Genomic DNA, 18,312 nt, shown 5'->3' with positions numbered 1-18,312 from the left:
ATAAAAATGTGATTTTTTTTTACAAATTTTCATTGGACAGATATATTCTGATTAGTTGCATAATTGTAAAGCAGTTTTATCTTTAAAGCATTTTAATGCTTCTTAATGGATATTACGTCATTCAATGCGACTAGGCATGACTTGATAAAGAACTTCCGACCTACTAATTACGGTTTGCCTTAAGAACATGTGGTGCAACAGAAGGGAGAATGAATTTAGTTACAAACTAGCCAGTAGTTACTAAGCCCCTAGTGTGGACTTCACGTTCCAGTTTAATAGAGAACTTACGAACAGCTGGTGCAACCCTACCCAGCAGGATAGCACTTCTTCTCATACTTCAGTTCAGTCCACACATCAAAGCTCATGAAAGCAAAGAAGGTCAAGGTGCTCTACACGATTGACCAGCCCAGCCACCAGATATAAACATTATTGAGTATATTTGGGGTAAGATGAAGGAGGAGGCATTGAAGATGAATACAAAGGATCTTGATGAAATCTGGAAGTCCTGCAAGAACGCTTTCTTTGCCATTCCAGATGACTTTATTAATAAGTTATTTGAGTCATTGCAGAGATGTATGGATGCAGTCCTCCAAGCTCATGGGAGTCATACACAATATTAATTATTTTTCCACTGCACCATGACTTTATGTTCTATATTTCTGTTAAGTGACAAGACTTTTGTCTAAGCAAAGTCAGACCTTACTGTCCTAATGAAATATTTAAAAATCAAGGCATGATCATATTTCATTTTGGTTAAATAAATGTATAAAGGCCTTTGCCTTTCATATAAGCCACATCTGATACCAAATGAACAATAAGAAATCAAGTTATTATTTGTTGTTCCTAAAACCTGGATAAGCGACTTGACTTTTGTCAGGTAGTGTAATATGTAATGGCACGTTACATAATAGCATTTTAGCATGTGCATTACTAGCATTTCAATATGCATGCCAAAATAGGCAAGTGCTAAACTCGCATCACTCCTGGATTGATTCTAGTTTTAAAATGACTGATGAAAGATTTAAATATTCCAAAACAACATTGAAAGGCAGATGAGGGCATAATATATTACTTTAGACACATTCAGCTTCTGATTATTTTGTACGGTTGTTGCTGAAGGGCTTTTAAGTGAATTAAAAACAGCAGGTGTCAAGCAAGGTACGACAAATGTAAATACATCTCTCTAAGGACATCTGTGGAGTGACTTTGCACGCTTGATAATTGAAGTTCTCTGTCCAGGAGGGGGTAGTGCTGTTCTGTTACAGCTACAGTAGCTCTCTATTTCACTCAAGTCTTCAGGCATGCTTGTCCTTTTGCTATATGAGGTGATTTGGAGAGGCTCTTGCATCATACGCTTTCAATTTGTCATCCACTTTGAGCTCAAGCCTGGCAGAGAGTACAGGATTCATAGAGTACAGCACACAAAATTCTTGGACTATGACCACTGACTTAGGCTATCCATTTTCTTGAGGCTCTAGAAGAAAGACATATTTGAATCTTGTTCTCATAAATTTTTAGGTGACTTTTACAATCAATGTGTTATTTAAAAATGAGAGAGTTCTTTAAAGGTTATTTTCAGTTTTTAAAGGTTATTGCTCTTTAAAAGTTTGTTAATCATGTAACTGTCAAAATCTCCTTTCCAAGACAATTCATCGTGGATTTTTTTAAAAGCTCTGCTCGACCATCCAGTTTATTTTGTCTAAAGTTGGTCAAAATTCAAATCATATTTTTCCAAACATATCTGACAAATTCCATGCCAGACTGTAACCATTAATTTTGTATACAATCATTAAAAAGTGATGCATGACTGTTAACAAAAGTGGCAAATGAAAATGGCCCAAAAACAAGAATTAACTTCTGCAGAAAGTGTATAATGATTAAATCTGCACAAAAAGGATGGCATACAGAAAGGTCTCCATCCTCCAGAACTGCATTCTAATTTGAAGTGTCCTTAAGTAGATGAAGACTTAAATGAAGATTTAAAAATAGTTTTAACCTTTGAGTTTAAGGTGGAAATAGCAGCACATTTCCTCCTGTACCACACTTTAAAGAATTGATCTTCCTGAATTAGGCAGTGCTCACACCATGAATTTCCACACCTTGCTTTGTCTGAATTGAGCTGGTGCTGTAACCTGTCCTTATCTATTTTCTAAAACTTCAGCTTGGGATTTTTGTTAAGTGGAGCTTGTGTTTTAGGATTTTTTATCTTAGTACATCTTGTACTTCTTGAAACTGTAGTGCTAGAAGAAAGATAAGTGGAAATAGAGATTAAAGGTTCCTGCTGGAAGTTTAATTCTTAGTTTGATGTGAAACCTTCAGTATTGCAGAACACTTCTGGTGCTTTTGGTGTTTTGGTGCACTGCAAAAAAAAAAAAAAAAAAAAAAAAAAAATTATTTCCTTTCACTTTTTTCTTGTTTACTCAACTTTTGAAATACGAAATACATTTAGTTGGGTTAGCATGAGATTATTAGTTTTCTGAGAGGTGAACTACTCTATAACAAAACTTTTTTAAGTTGTGACAAACTGAACATTTTTTGTCTGCAGAACTGGAATGTCTGAAGTTAAGTAAACCAAAAAAAAAAAAAAAATTCACAATCCTTCTTTCTTTAAATTTTTTTCTTGTGTACTCAACATTTAAAAACATCAGTCGCACTGACCTAAAATGTCTGAAGTTGAGTGAAAAAAATTATAATAAAATAATTGGTACTAATAAATAATACATTATCAGAACAAACAAACATAGTTCAAATGAAATTCAATTGTTAAGTCGTGACATATGGAATACTATTTCCAATTCCAAGCCGCTACTCTTGAAAATTGAGATAATATTTATTTATGACCCCTTTTTAGTCATAAAGACATATCACACATTAAAGTGAATTTTATATAAACTCATGGTTTACACAACAGGACTTGCTGCATCACAAATACCAACATTTTACTAATTTATAAAATAATAATCACTTTCTGGCCATTTTTTCTGATATAAGGCATGGATATATAAATGTCTTTATAGTCCTATATTAATCAGTCCATCATGAACTTCCAGCTGTGTGTATGTGTAATCAGAAACTGCTTCCTTCATTTGAATTATAGTTTGACCATTTGATTTTTCATTTAGTTTTTATAGGATTTTATGGAGTTGATCATGAAAATTAAATATCAAACACATTTGATTTCTCAATTAAGAATGCATTTTGAATTTTTTTTCATCGTTTGAGCATTTCATTTATCAACAAGGTAGTTGTTTTGAAAATTTGATTTATTGTTTGATGATTTTAGAAATTTTTACTTAATTTTTGTTATATATTCACAACAGTTTAACAAATTAACAGTCCAAATGGCAAATGTGAGATGAAAATTCACATTAAAAGTCTTTCTGCAGCTTTGAAATTAATGTTAATATTGGCGTTACCATTATTTTTGTCGTTGTTAGTAGGGTTAGGAATACTGCAACCTTTATTTTTTCAAGTGAGGAGGTCTGAGATTAACTTGACATAAAGTAACAAGTTGGCAGAAGCTTTTTGGGTGAACTTGCAAAAGTGTTGCTCACAACACTAATCTTTTTAACTTAATGAAGAGAATTTTGATTTAGGTAAAGTAAATGTGTTGACTTTTTTACAGATTTTACAGATTTGCCAAAAAAAAAAAAAAAAAACAAGTAATTTAAACTCTTTTTCAAATTGTATTTTTTACAGTGTGTGATACGGGTATAAGGTTATGGACATGTTTGGTGGTATGGTAAATTTAAAGGGCCATGAAACCCCCTCGTTTCAGCAGGGTGTTTTCACACCTCTACTTTGGAAAAAGTCAGAAAAGTGGGCGTGTCCAGCTCTGTTTAGGGGGGAGTGTCGGAGGAAGAAAAGAGGCTTGGTGTGGGAGTGTCTATTTGGGCAGGCTGAATTTCAGAGTCCAAACACACACCCACAGCGGACAATGTGACTGTGTTTTCATGGACATCTGTAGTCGAATTATTTGCCAAATTATTAAATGGTGGACTTTAACTGCAGTTTGGCTCTTTCATTCAGGGAATTCATTCATGTCCCTCGCAACAAATGAGATATTTGATTCGAGGAGCTGCTCTAAGCGTGTATTTTCATGCAATGTTTGATACCGCACGGTAAACTCAGCATTTCCCGGAAACTGGAATACAACGCTATTATGTCATGACCGTGACGCAGCTTAAAAAATTTGTCTCAAACCGGAAGTACGAATTTGCTTAAAATAACGCAAAAACAACCAATTTACACTTTTTGTGAAAGATAGGTGTCCTAATAGTGTTTTTAGCAGTGTGGGACACATATCAACAGCTGTCAACACATGTCAACAGCTCAAAAAATGTGTTTTGGTGTTTCGTGACCCTTTAAGGGTGGGTTAAGGTGTAAGGGATGGTCAGCAGTGTAATTACATGCAGGTATTTAATCAGTCATAAAAACAGCAAGTATTTACACAGTATGCACATTGTAACAATTGTAAGTGTAAGTACATAGTTAAGGCCACCTAATATAAAGTGGGACCCAAAAATTTTATTGGATTTTTTTGGAAGATCATAATGTTCTATAAAGAAACAAATAAAAAATGGGTCTACTATTGTTAAAAATCAAAGATTCTTTTTGTCCTTGAATTTCAAGGAGCTTTGTTATACGTCTCTGTTTATTTTGACATTATGAATGATTGAGAGGTTTGTTCTGAAAGCAATGAACATTAAACCAATGGTGGATTATTTGATTTGTTTCGGTGTTGATGTGAAATGTGTTTAATTTAATGGAAGACAAACAAGCAAGAAGTCATGATTAATTGAGAATCAAATTAAGGATAAAATTGGCTTTGCAAGCAAATTGCAAAATGTCATTAGTTTCATCAGACAATGCAGTAGATTACCTTCTGATGAGGTGTGACAGGAATCGATGTGTCTGCAAACTCAGGCATCCAACTTGCGTGTAAATACACCTCACAAAATTGAGTTGAGACAGACTTTACTTTAGTATTTACACTATAAAAAGAATCCGTATTATTGTATTTTCTGGAAGTGGTCAAAATTGGCTTAAAAAGTTCAGAGCCTGTATTTGGTGTCGTCCACTAGTGGTTGGATTAACAAAAAATACATTTTAATATCAGGTGTAAACGGTGCCAAAAATGACCTCGATCACAAATTCCAGGTGGCACCTTTTATGTTTTAGATCTTCTACAAAATCTTAAGCTCAGGATTGTGGGTATAAGAGTCAGCAAAGTATACATACATAAAGCCTTCAAAATTCAACTGAGGTTAGGAGGTTCCTCGGGAGAGCAGGAACCAAAATAAACAGTGGACTTGGATGCGTTTTGAAAGCAGAGGAACCATTTTTCAGCTCTCAGTAAACTGTGACTGAGAACAAAATGTAAGCACATCACATCTTTAAGGCCATGTTTACACCTGGTTTAAGATTTAATTTGGTCGATGTAGATGTATAAGACACAATCCCATTTACACTTGTTTTTTTAAGTAATCTATTTGGTCCACTTTTAAGCCAGATAAATAATGTTTGCTGTTAATGTACTCACCCTCAGGCCATCACAGATGAGGATTGTGTTCTTTTTTTTCTGTAAAGTATTAAAGAAGATTTTTTTTTACTTAAAGTGTTATCCTTTGTGAATCATAAAGTGTAAGTAATTAGTTATTCAACTAATAAATTACAGGTAAAAATGAAATAAATACATATACTACCTGACAAAATTCTTGTGGCCTATTCAAGTGTTAGGAACAACAAATAATACCTTGACTTCTAGCTGATCATTTGGTGTCAGATGTGGCTTATATGAAAGACAAAGACCTCTAGATTACACTTATTCTACCAAAATAAAATTGATCATGCCTTGATTTTTAATTATTTAATTAGGTATAAGGTCTGACTTTGCTTAGACAAAATTCTTGTCACTTAACAGAAACAATGTACAGTATATAATATAAAGTCATGGTGCAGTGGAAAAACAATTAATATTGTGTGTGACTCCCATAAGCTTGGAGGACTGCATCCATACATCTCTGCAATGACTCAAATAACTCATTAATAAAGACATATGGAATGGCAAGGAAAGTGTTCTTGCAGGACTCCCAGAGTTCACCAAGATTCTTTGTATCTATGTTCAATGCCTCCACCTTCATCTTATCCCAGACACGTGTAACGGAGGCCAGCTAGTGTGTGCTGTGAAGGTAAAAAAACCTCACTCCAAGGTCTTTAGCCTCCTTGGTAGAGCAAGCGACTCCCATGCGGAAGGTCGCTGGTTTGATACCAGCTTGGAGCAGGCTGGGTGGTGTAGGACCCGGCGGGGTTACACAGGCTCAATAATGTTCATGTATGGTGACTGGGCTGGCCAATCCTGGAGCACCTTGACCTTCTTTGCTTTTAGGAACTTTGATGTGGGGGCTGAAGTATGAGAAGGAGTGCTATCCTGCTGAAGAATTTAGCCTCTCCTGTGGTTTGTAATATAAAGGGCAGCACGAATGTCTTGATACCTCAGGGTGTTAATGTTGCCATTCACTCTGCAGGTCTCTCGCATGCCCCCATACTGAATGTAACCCAAAACGTTCGAGGTTACAGAAGTAACCCTTCGTTCCCCGAGGAGGGGAACGGAAGTGCCATAGAGTGGATTGATTGAAATCCACGAAATGGGAGGATTCGGTTCAGAAGCCGCTTGTCTGAAAGAGTATTGAACGGGCCAATGAAAGCAATGAATTGGCAGCGTAAGCTTGCACAGGTGTACTTCATTGCCAATTATCCCAGCATATAAGCACACCTGGGGTGAGCAGACGCCATCCTTTTAAGCTGAAGAGACTTTCAAACAGCTAAGGGACAGTCATTATGGCGACGGAGTATGGCACTTCCGTTCCCCTCCTCGGGGAACGAAGGGTTACTTCTGTAACCTCGAGCGTTCCCCTTCAGCTGGGGAACTTCAGTGCCATAGAGTGGATTGATTGAAATCCACGAAATGGGAGAAGTATGGAAAGCGCCATAATGACTGCACCTTACCAACACCCCCGATGAGGAGATAGTCAAGCAAGCGTGACGCACCCACATCATGGGAGGCGCGGTCCTCCAACGTGTCCCTGGCCCTAATTTATCCTACTTCGACAGAAGTCTTACGGATTTAGATATATTTTTTGGGAAGTTGTGAGCATCTAGATAATTCTAGGAAAATACGACAGTACGTTGGGAAGACACGGGTCCGCCCAGGGGGGGGGGACTTAACCGTGGCGGAATAAGCATATGGGATCGCCTAGTGGGGATCACGCATAGCAGGCACCTTTACCCAAAACGCGGGCTGACCAGCGGGCAGACCTACAACGTAGTGGGCCAGCAAGTGACTCCTCCGCTGAGTCAGTGCTGGGGGCCACGGAGGAATCTGCAGGGCTCACCTGACGGGGAACTTTACTGACAGATAAAAAGGCGCACGTACCTCCGTGTTAGGGAGAATGGCGCAGCAAGCGTGTTTCAACACCCTACCGAATTGTTTCCTCAATCACCAAGGGTTACCTAAAACGCTTGAGGAAACCGGCTCCACTCGCAGATTGTAAAACCTTGCAAATGTGTTGGGTGTCACCCAGCCCGCAGCTCTACAGATGTCTGTTAGAGGGGCGCCGCGTGCGCGCGCTCGAGAGGATGCGAAGCTCCGAGTGGAGTGCGCACGCGCTCTCGGGGGACGCGGCTCACCTCGGCTCTGATAGTGAAGAAAGGCATCCACAATCTAGTGGGAACTTATTTCGGTACGGCACTTCCCTGCTGCCGACCGCTATAACAGACGAAGAGCTGGTCAGATGACCTAAACTCTGAGTGCGGTCCGGATAATACGCAAAACGCGAACTGGACAATAAAGAAGGGCTGGGTCTGCCTCCTCCGAGGGCAGCGCTTGCAGGCTCACTACCTCGTATTAAAACGGAGTGGTAGGAACCTTGGGCACATATCGCGGGCGGGGTCTCAGGACGTGAGAGAAAGCCAGCCCAATTACAGGCACGAGTCACTGACCAAAAAATGCCTCCGGGTCCCCGACCCTCTAATCGATATCAACGCGACCAGCAGAGCTGTCTTCAGGGACAGAAAGATACTGAGTCGAGGATCGAAGGGATCTGACGCGGCTTGTGTAGCGAGGGCGAGATCCTAAGAGCGCATGAGAGGGGGCGAGGTGGATTAATTCGCTTAGCGCCCCTGAGGAACCGGATGATGAGGTTATGCGTTCCCACGGTGCTGCCAGCCACCGCGTCATGAGAGCGGAGATGGCAGCCACGTAACCTTGAGTGTGGGGGGCGACAGCCTGCTCTCCAGCTTCTCTCGGCGTAAAGAAAGCACAACGCTGATCTGGCAAATTACGGGGGTCTTCTCTGCGAGAGACACACCATTCAGTGAATAGACTCCACTTCAGGGCATAGGCGCGCTCGGGGAGGGGGCTCTAGCCCGAGTGACGGTATTAACCACCGCAATCGGAGGTTACCTAAGTCTTCCTCGCGTCTAATGACCTCCAAAGATCGGCGAGGGTGCCAGATGGTGCCCTGTCCCTGAGAGAGTAGGTGCTCTCTCGAAGGGACTGCCAGGGGAGAGCTATCGCGAGGGAGAGCTCTGACATCTAGGTCCGGTTGAGCCAGAGGGGCGCAACCAGCAACCTGTTCCTTGTCCTCCCTGACCTTGCACAGTAACTGCGCGAGCAGGCTCACTAGGGGAAACGCATATTTGCGCGTGCCCCGAGGCCAGCTGTAAGCCAGTGCATCCGTGCAGAGAGCACTCGGTCAGGGAAAGAACAACTGGCAATGAGCGATCTCGGGGGAAGCAACAGATCGATCTGGGCTTCCCCGAATCGCGCCCATATCAGCTGAACAGACTCGGGGTGGAGTCTCCATTCTCCAGGACGTAAGGCTGCCGTGAGAGCGCATCGGCTGCACGGTTGAGCTTGCCTGAATATGAATGGCGTGCAGCGATTTCAGCCGCGGATGACTCCAGAGGAGCAGACGGCGGGCGAGTTGAGACATGCGGCGAGAGCGCATACCCCCCATACGGCTGATATACGCCACCGCCGCCGTACTGTCCGTCCTGACCAGCACGTGTTGCCGCTCCAGCACCGGAAAAAACCGGTGGAGAGCGAGGAACACTGCCAACAGCTCCAGGCGATATGCCAATGCAACTGGGTACCTTTCCACAGGTCCGCAGCCGCATGCCCGCAACGCACAGCCCCCCAGCCCGTGTTGGAAGCGTCTGCTGAAACGACAACCAGACTGGGCGCCTGTTCTAGAGACACCCAGGCCTGTAGGAACGAGGGACCGCTCCAAGGGCTGAGGGCGCGGCGACACAGCGCAGTAACAGAGACTCGGTGTGCGCACGCGTGCCATGCGCGTCTGGGGACTCGATCGTGAAGCCAGTGCTGAAGTGGTCTCATATAGAGTAATCCGAGCAGCATGAAGCGGCTGCGGATGCCATATGCCCCAGGAGCCTCTGAAATAGTTTCAGTGGGACCACTATTTTACTGTCGAGCTCTCTCAGACAGTACAGCATCAGCTGAGCGCGCTCTCCGGAGAGGCGCGCTGCCATGGTGACCGAGTCCAGCTCCAGCCCGAGAGAAGAGATCCTCTGCACGGGGGCGAGTTTGCTCTTTTCTCGGTTGACCTAAAACCCCAACAGGTGGAAGTGCCAGAACACTTTGTCTCTGTGCATAATCAATTGCTCCGAAAGAGGGCAAAAATCAGCCAGTTGTCAAGAAACTGAGTATGCAGATGCCCTCGAGCCGAAGGGGCGCTAAGGCACCCTCCGCGGGCTTGGTGAGGACCCGCGGAGACAGAGAGAGCCCGAAGGGGAGGGCTTTGTATTGCCAAGCTCGACCTTCAAACGCAAACCGCAGAAACTGACGGTGGCGAGGAAGAGTGGAGACATGAAAATACGCGTCCATCAGGTCTAATGCTGCAGACCAACCCAGAGGATGAACGCACCGGAGGATGCGCTTCTGCGTGAGTATTCTGAATGGCAGCTTGTGCAGACAGCGGTTCTAAACGCGCAGATCTAGGATTGGCCGTGACCCACCACTCTTTTTGGGCACGATGAAGTGTGGGCTGTAAAACCCGCTCTCCATCTCGGCTGGAGGGAGCGGCTCGATTGCATCCTTCACCAGGAGGACAGCAATCTCCTCTCGCAAGACAGGGGCGGACAGGGGGCTGACCCTGGTGAAAACACACCCGAGACTTGGGGGGCCGTTTTGCGAACTGAATCACATAGCCGAGACTGATTGTGCATATGAGCCACCGCAAAGAGTTGGCCCGCGCTAACCAGGCAGGCAGAGCTCTCGCTAATGGACTAATCGCTACAATCGCTGACGTACCAGCAGTGGGGCAGCGCGGAGTGGGTGTGCTGATCCAGGAAGCGCGCGGGTCCCACGGAAAAGCTGGAGGTGAGATAGTCGCTCTCACTCCGCACCCGAGCTCCGGAGGGGAGGCTCGAGGGGTGGGAGAAGGAGACCGTCCTCCCAGCGCTCGTGAGCCACTGGCGAAACGCACCGAATCTGCAAGCTAGAAAGCATAGCGTCCAAGACTGGCAGATTTCGGGCTGTCACATCCGGGGAAGTGGAAAAGTGCTCTTTCATGATATTTTCATGGCAGTAAAAAAGTGCCGTTGGAAATGGGGCCCCGCCCTCCAGCGGGGAAAGAGCAAGTTCCCTCTTCTCCAGATGGCCTGTCCCAGGGGCGCTTCGCGGTCCGTTGCCGGACTTAGCGGCATTCTGGGCAGGGGGGCTGCCTGCTTCCGAGGTGCCCGACTCGCTCACTTCGCCGGAGGCGTGTGCGGGGGCGGAGCAGCTCTCGTAGGCGGGCGCCTTCGGCGAGGAGCAGGTATGAATGGCACGGCGGGCGGAGCGGGCTACGGACCGCCGATAAGACATCACCCACCAACTGCTCTCTCACCGCCTTGAATTCCTGGGCAAATTCACAGACAGTGTCGCCGAACATGGCTGGGGATATGGGGAAGTCAAGAAAGCGGACTTTGTCGACTTTGCGCATATCAGCCTCGGGTGGCGCTCCTGGACCACTAATGTGGACATCGTCCTCCCCAACGCACACGCAGCAGACTCAGTAGTCCGAAGAGCTAAGTCGGCGGCGGTGCGAAGCTCGTAAGCCTAGGTTGAACCCACCCTCGTGCAGCTCGGCCAGCGCCTGCGCTTGGTAGCGCTGGTAGGTGGCTATCGCATGCAAGGCGGAAGCAGCCTGGCCCGCAGCTATGTAAGCTCTAGCTCCGAGGGAGGCAGATAACTTACATGCTTTGGATGGGAGACGAGGCGGACCCCGCCAAGAAGAGGCGCCGCGCGAATTGACCGCCATTGCACACTCAACCTGAGGAATCGCCACATACCCCCTGGCTGTTCCACCGTCAAGAGTGGTGAGGGTGGAGGGACACGCAGCACGTGCAGAAAAAAGTGCTTTTCAAGACTGCGTGAGCCTACTGTGCACCTCGCGGAGCTGGGGGATAAACCATCTCCAACCCACGGCCGAAGCAGCCCGGGAAAGCACGGCTAACATGTCCGTTTCAGGATTCGTAGTGACAGCGCTCACCAGCCCGAAGGGGGCGAGCGGGTCTGGATCATCATCGGACAATGAAAGCCCACCCTCCGATGCCGCGGTGGACGTCTGGTCTCCGGTGTCATCGGGCGCAAGGGCTACCATCTGTTAGACGGATCGCTTCCCCCGCCAGAAGCTTGGATGGAGCGCTTAGAGGAGCGGGAGGTCCGCGGGCCCGTGGGCGACGGATTATCTCTCGCTGAAACCCTCAGATCTGCCCGAGTGCCCGCTGCAGAGCATTGGACAACTGGGGTGGTTCGCCCTTTTGCAAAGGCTAGCCGCGATCTTGCGCAACAGTCATGGCATCGCAATGACGACATGAATTGCCCGCGAGCAGCGCATTAACATGCTGGATCCCCAGACATGTAACGCAGTGCCCGTGCCCATCATCCGAGGACAGGAAACCACCGCATCCAGAAACGCACAGTCGGAGCGCCGTCCTGAAAAGGACGTGCTGCACGACTGTGTTGCTCTTTCTGTGAAGTTTGCAACTTTGTACGCACCGCTCTGGAGGACCGGACCCAAAGAACGCCAGGCAAGGGAGAAACCCAGCTCGACCGTCTGCCGCTGCGTGTACACACTCTGGACCGGGAGAATGCTCTCGTTCGCTCAGAATCGCTGGTCACAGCAGGAGGAACCCTCATCGACTCGATCAGAAAGTCTCTGAAGCGAAAAGGATGGCGTCTGCTCGCCCCAGGTGTGCTTATATGCTGGGATAATTGGCAATGAAGTACACCTGTGCAAGCTTACGCTGCCAATTCATTGCTTTCATTGGCCCGTTCAATACTCTTTCAGACAAGCGGCTTCTGAACCGAATCCTCCCATTTCGTGGATTTCAATCAATCCACTCTATGGCACTGAAGTTCCCCAACCGAAGGGGAACCATGATTTTTCCATCACCAAACTTGACTAATTTCTGTGAAAATCTTGGGTCCATGCTGGTTCCAATAGGTCTTCTGCAGTATTTGTGATGATTAGGATGCAGTTCAACAGATGATTCATTGGAAAAATCTACCTTCTCTCACTTTTGCAACTAGATGTGAAGTTATCATTTGTTGCTCTTTCAACTGGGATTGATGACGACTTTTGTCAGGTAGCATATGCTTCTCATTTTTTACATTGAGGATACATTGAGGTCTTATGAAGTGGAACAGTCTGTCTGTGCAAGAAACTGAAGATTATTAAAAATTATTTAAAAATCTGATGTGAACATTATTTCACAACCGATCAATTGTTACACTACAGAAGACCCCAATGTCTCAGTATATAGAAGATACAGCTATTAACTTGGTGTCGTCTTTGTGTTTTGTTTGACACTCAATGATGACTTTGACTCTTTGTTGGACTGATTAACCAAATACCACAGTTTTAGTCGAAAATCTTCTTTATTATTCTGAGGATGGAAAAAGTCATCATAGACGGCATGAAGATACATAAATTAAGATAAAATGTGCATTCTGTGTGTACATTTTAATGGTTGTTTACTAGAAAATAAGCAGGAACAAATAGAGGGGCTGATATAATACAATATCAGACACATTGTTTTTTTTAGCTTTATTTCAAAATTTGCTTAACATTGTAAAAACACTGGTTGTGAATATAAATGTAGAAATTTAAAGTCACAAACATTTTTAAAAAAGAACAGCATATTTTCAGAAAAAAAAATTACGTAGATGGAATAACTATTTAAAAGATGCATTATATTATGTATTTAATGAATAATAATCTCGCCTAGGGTGCTAACAAGTCTAGATGCAGCCCTAAGGTACAGCTACACCCCAGTCACAGTTTTTGTACCTTTATTTCTGAAAGTGCAGGCTACTGTATATAAGCTGGAAAAGTTTGGTTTCCTAAAAGCGTGTGCTGTTGAATTGCTGTTTCAGTATTTTATTGATCCAGGTGATATGTCTTTTGGACAGAAGCGTGTACACTGTGGGTTTTTTGGGATCCCCACATCCGTGTGAGCCTGAAAGCACTCCAACCAGGTTTTTCTCACACTCCAGAGGTCCACCAGAATCTCCCTGAAAAACAAATCAAGATCTTCATCCTCCAGACATGTGAAGAAATGTTTGCAAACAGCATAAATCAGCATCTGTATGGGTGAAACCCACCAAACAGGTTCCTCTGTGCTGCTGTGTGTTTCCTGCACACAGCATGTCTTTGGTGATGACAGGATTTCTGTTATAGTAGCGGTTGCACTGCACTCTGTCCACCACCAACACCTCCAACATTTGCAGTTTATCAGAAGCTTGCTTGCCTTTATAATCAGTGGTTCCCCAACCTCTCACAACACATTTTGTTCCGGGTTGGACGTCTTTTTCCTTTTTAGGGATTTTGTAGGGTTTGGCTTTAACTTTTTTGCTTAGCTGCAAAGATATGGCGATGCTCAAATGCATGTTGTGTAAAAGCAGTAAAAGAGTTAATTATGAATAAATGACAAAAAATTTTTGTTCATCCTTACCCTAATGAGCATGATGTCGTCTTTTTTAGTCTTTTTATTGAATGTTTCAGGGATTTCGTAATTGTGGATGGCAATACGCTGAGAGCCTTTACTCAGAGATAGAGATCCTATGAGAACCGTCACTGATGAATAGGAGTCTCTGAAATAAAAACAAGTCTGCTTATATGCTTATACTTCATAGTTCTATAACCCCCACATTTATAGTTAGTTTCAATAAATAAATAGATCATGAAAATAAAGATCAAAACGCTTAAAATAATAACTTGAGATAAAATAAAATGAATTTGTATCTCTAATTCTGAGGGGAAAACTAGAAAAGCTCTTTCAATAGGAAAAAGAGAAAAAACTTTCAAGAGGAAAAACTTTTTTAGCAAATTTCTTGCATATAATAGTAAAATGACATAGTAAATTAATAAAGTTTTTTTCAATACATTTCAATAAAGATTAAAGCATTTAAAACAGGGAGGTGCCCAAACTTTTTACTATGAAGGGCCAAAAAACAAATATTACTGAGAGCCGTGGGCCAAAGCTAAATATATGACTATACAGTATTTATAAGGTAAAGCAAACAAACAAGAGTTAGATTAAATTTGAACTCCCTCTCTTCTCAGATGGCATGGCGGGCCAAATCAAAAAATATCATGGGCCAATATTGGCCAGCAGACCCTGTTTGGTCCTTTCTGGTTTAAAACAATAAATTAAAAAGTAGCACATTTAATGATCCGAGCTCTTTACTAAGAAGCTTTTTCAATAAAAAAAAACCCAGTGTAGCAAGTTCTGTTTAAAGTTTCCAGCATGTCAACAAACAAACCTAAAAATAGATATTAATCTGTTAACAAATTAATCAAAGAAAAGGGATATTATTACATCTAATGTATGTCAAATTACTAAATGTATACCCTAAATTGCATTAGTAAAAGTAAAATTACGTAAAACTTAAAATTAAAATAAACTTAATTAAATATCTGACTTTATCTTTATTTATCTTAAATTAGCTTCTGATTAACACTTGTTCTGATTTTTATATTTACGGCATTCTTTCCTAAAAAGATGATAATATGCTTAGTTTGTGTAAACTCAGTGTAGTTTCCTTACTCTTTGCAATGCGCCGCTGTTAAAACCCACTCTTTGTGAATCAGGATTCCTCCACATTTATGATTCTGGTTTACCTGAATGGACACCATCCACGATAAAGCTTTTTTGACATCTTTGCCTCCAACAATTGATACGTCAGAGCAAACTGGAAGAGAGATTTTAAAGACAGTTACAGGTTGAACAAAAGAACACTAATGAAGTTTGCAACCAAACTCTGGGACAAAAAAACAATCATTACCTGTCACTTTAAAAAAGGTGAACACCAAGAAGTGAAACACAATCAAATTTCTGCAAATATCCATTGAGTGGACCGTCCTCTCAGCCAAAAATCAATGTGTTTTCTCAGATGTCCTTTAACATCAAGTGTGAGAGCAATGAGGAAATAACCGCTTTTTAATTGCCCTTTCTTAGTCATCTTTGTGGTCAGAGCAGAATCAGGAGGTGTGTTTGTGTGGGGGGTTTTGCATGCAAGGTGATGCATCTGTTTTTGCACATTTTCACAAGTTCACACTGAGTCAATCAACAAGTCGTAACTTTTACTGTTAGTGGTGTTGATATAAGAGAGTAGGACTTAATTTGATTTCATGCAGGTTTATTTAATGTAAACGTTTAAAGAAGTTTAGAGGGCATCAAGCTCTACCCAGTTTTATTTTAGTATAATTGAGATATTTTAATAAACAAATGTTTTAACTGTGTGCATATATCACCTGATTATATATTACATGATCGGTCATAACAACATGCTAGTTTTATGCTAATTTAACTAAGGAAACTATACTGTAGCTATGTTTCAACTTGTTTTTTAAGTTAAAATAACTTGTAAGGTTAACTTTATTCAACAAAAAAATTTAAGGCAAACACTATTTATATCCACAGCGAACTTGATCCTTAAAGGGCAATGAAATCTCTCTCTTTCGTTCATGTTTACTTCAGAATTTTTTCATAAAATGCTTCATGATGGTTGTGGAGCACTGCAAGCATGCAGAGAGAGGAGTGGGCATAGCCAGCAAAGCAGGGAGAAAGAGGGGAGTGAACTGTCAGTTGGCTTACAAAATGAGACGCAAACCGTGAGGAGATCCATGATTTTATAGTTTAAAAAGTTAAAAAGCAAAGAAATAAAAAGTATGTCATTTAAAACCCTGCTACAATGTTATTCATAATTTCATATACACAACAACCACTAAAAAAGGAGAACTTCACTCCTTAATCCCCAGGTCTGAAAACAAACACATGGATAGCAGTGCAGCAGGTCTCTTGCCTCGTCTGTTTCAACCATTAGCCCTGCCGGTAATCTGGAGATTTTAAACATAAACACAGCAGCACTTCACATTTGCTTGCTGCAAACCAACAGCTTTGCTGTATCAGGTCTGCAGAATCGCGGAGAAAAACATGCAACAAACCCCATGGATCATAAAAATAAACTCGTGCTCGTACGAATCGTGCCGTGGCGACGCGTTCTTAACCAATCACTGGGTCTCAGCTTGGCAGGTATGCTTTGTCTTCGGAAAGCATGTGTAATTAAGAAGCAGAGTCTTCTCAAAGGATCAGAAAACACTGCTATGAATAATAATGAGAAACCGACGCGTCATCACTTCATTAGCAGATTTGCGCTACATCACCGATTTTGATCCCAGAAAAATTATTTTCAACCCGGAAGATGAAATTAGCTTACAAAAGCTCAAAATTATCTAGTGCACCCTACAATTAAAGCATACAGTTGCTAACGTTTCTTAACTGATGCTTAAAACACACAAATCTTTTAAAATCTCAAAAAAGTACTACAGGTTGTCTTAGGGCCTACTCACACTATGTGTTTGTAGTGTGAGTGCAAAACGCGCCAAAGCCCGAAACTGAAAGCTAGACGTGACTTTTAAGGGACTGTTTCATATGGATTTTATTAATCATTCTTACTGTTCAGTGAACGCAAACAGCCCTAGATTATTAAAGTTGCAAACCCCTCACTGCACGACAGCTGCGGACCTTCAGCACACCTCCTCATTCCTGCAGCACGAGGGCTTTATGATTGTTTAAGAGCACCAAAAGTGGCGGATCTGTTCGGCGAAATATCTTACTGCGTGTCACCGCATCCCTAAGGACTGTTTGGCGAAACATTTGACTGCGTCACTGCATATCAAACCGACTGAAACGATATAACTAGAGAAATCTAGAAATATATAACTAGAAATATATAAATATATAACTAGACTAGAAATATATAAATATATAACTAGAAAACCACTGTGCTGCTGAGTGAGAGCGCTTCTCACTTCATCAATGACGTAAGCGTGCCCAGGCCCGATTGTGGTGTGAGTGCGGGTCGTTGGGGGAGACGGGAGAGGGGACAATCGTGCTTTGGCCCGGTTCGAGGCAACTGTACCTAGTGTGAGTACGGCCTTAAACCTTTAAGGATTTATTGCACATTTTCTCTTGAAAGATTATCCTGTATAATATCCATTTTGCAGAATGGCAGGCTTTATAACCAAAGAACTCTATAACTTGATACAGTTTAAATTTTTTTTATATTGTACTCGACTTGAAATGAGTTGTGTTGTATGTCCTCACGAGTAGGTCTCTGTTTGTTTTGAAACTTTGAATAATTTAGCGGAAGTGCCTGAACACAAAGAATATTAAAAAGCCAATGGGAGTTTATTTGATGTGCTTTGGTGTTAATGTGAAGTGCGTAAAGAATACATGACAAATCGAGAATCAGCAAGACTTCTGAGACTACACAAAACTATAATGATGAACAACAAAACAGAGAGAGCTTTTGTGATTTGTGAATAATCTCTTGCTAGACATGCCATTAAAAGAGGAGTTTGTTAAAAACACACATTTACACACAAAGGTCCTGTTTTTATCTGGTCTTATGAGGCCATTTTTGATCAAGTTTCTGATTTCTATGAGAAGAACATCTAGGCGGGTGTACTGTATCTTTGATCCTTTTCTGACCTTTCGCTTTAATATTACAAAATAACTTCAATTTCCAAATGAATGCAAAATGTGAGAGCAGAAAAAGACAAAGAGAACCAGATTTAATGTCTGATCTAATAGCCACACCAAATACTTTGTATTAGAATAAGGACTATTTCTTTTTGCCTTTAAAGCAAACATGAATTTTCAGATGGCAAAGTTTAAAGCCAGTCTGGTTAACATGCTTCAACAACACACAATAATATTCACATGTTCGGTTTGCTG

At 42.4% G+C, this 18,312-nt stretch overlaps 1 protein-coding gene across 1 annotated transcript; it reads right to left on the bottom strand.

The window, feature by feature from the left end:
• Nucleotides 1-12,930: 12,930 nt before the first annotated feature.
• Nucleotides 12,931-16,732, bottom strand: gzma (granzyme A). The gene is made up of 5 exons (XM_021469061.3): nucleotides 15,356-16,732; nucleotides 15,118-15,262; nucleotides 14,023-14,161; nucleotides 13,673-13,927; nucleotides 12,931-13,582 (listed from the first exon to the last, which is right to left on the bottom strand). The coding sequence occupies exons 1-5, from the start codon at nucleotides 15,417-15,419 to the stop codon at nucleotides 13,412-13,414; spliced, it is 774 nt and encodes a 257-aa protein (XP_021324736.1). The 5' UTR covers nucleotides 15,420-16,732; the 3' UTR covers nucleotides 12,931-13,411.
• Between the last annotated feature and the right edge of the window lie 1,580 nt (nucleotides 16,733-18,312).

Source organism: Danio rerio, chromosome 21 (assembly GCF_049306965.1).
Source record: "Danio rerio strain Tuebingen ecotype United States chromosome 21, GRCz12tu, whole genome shotgun sequence".
Lineage (NCBI taxonomy): Eukaryota > Metazoa > Chordata > Actinopteri > Cypriniformes > Danionidae > Danio > Danio rerio.
The sequence above is the reverse complement of the archived record's forward strand: the minus strand, read 5'-3'. Positions and strand labels throughout refer to the sequence as shown.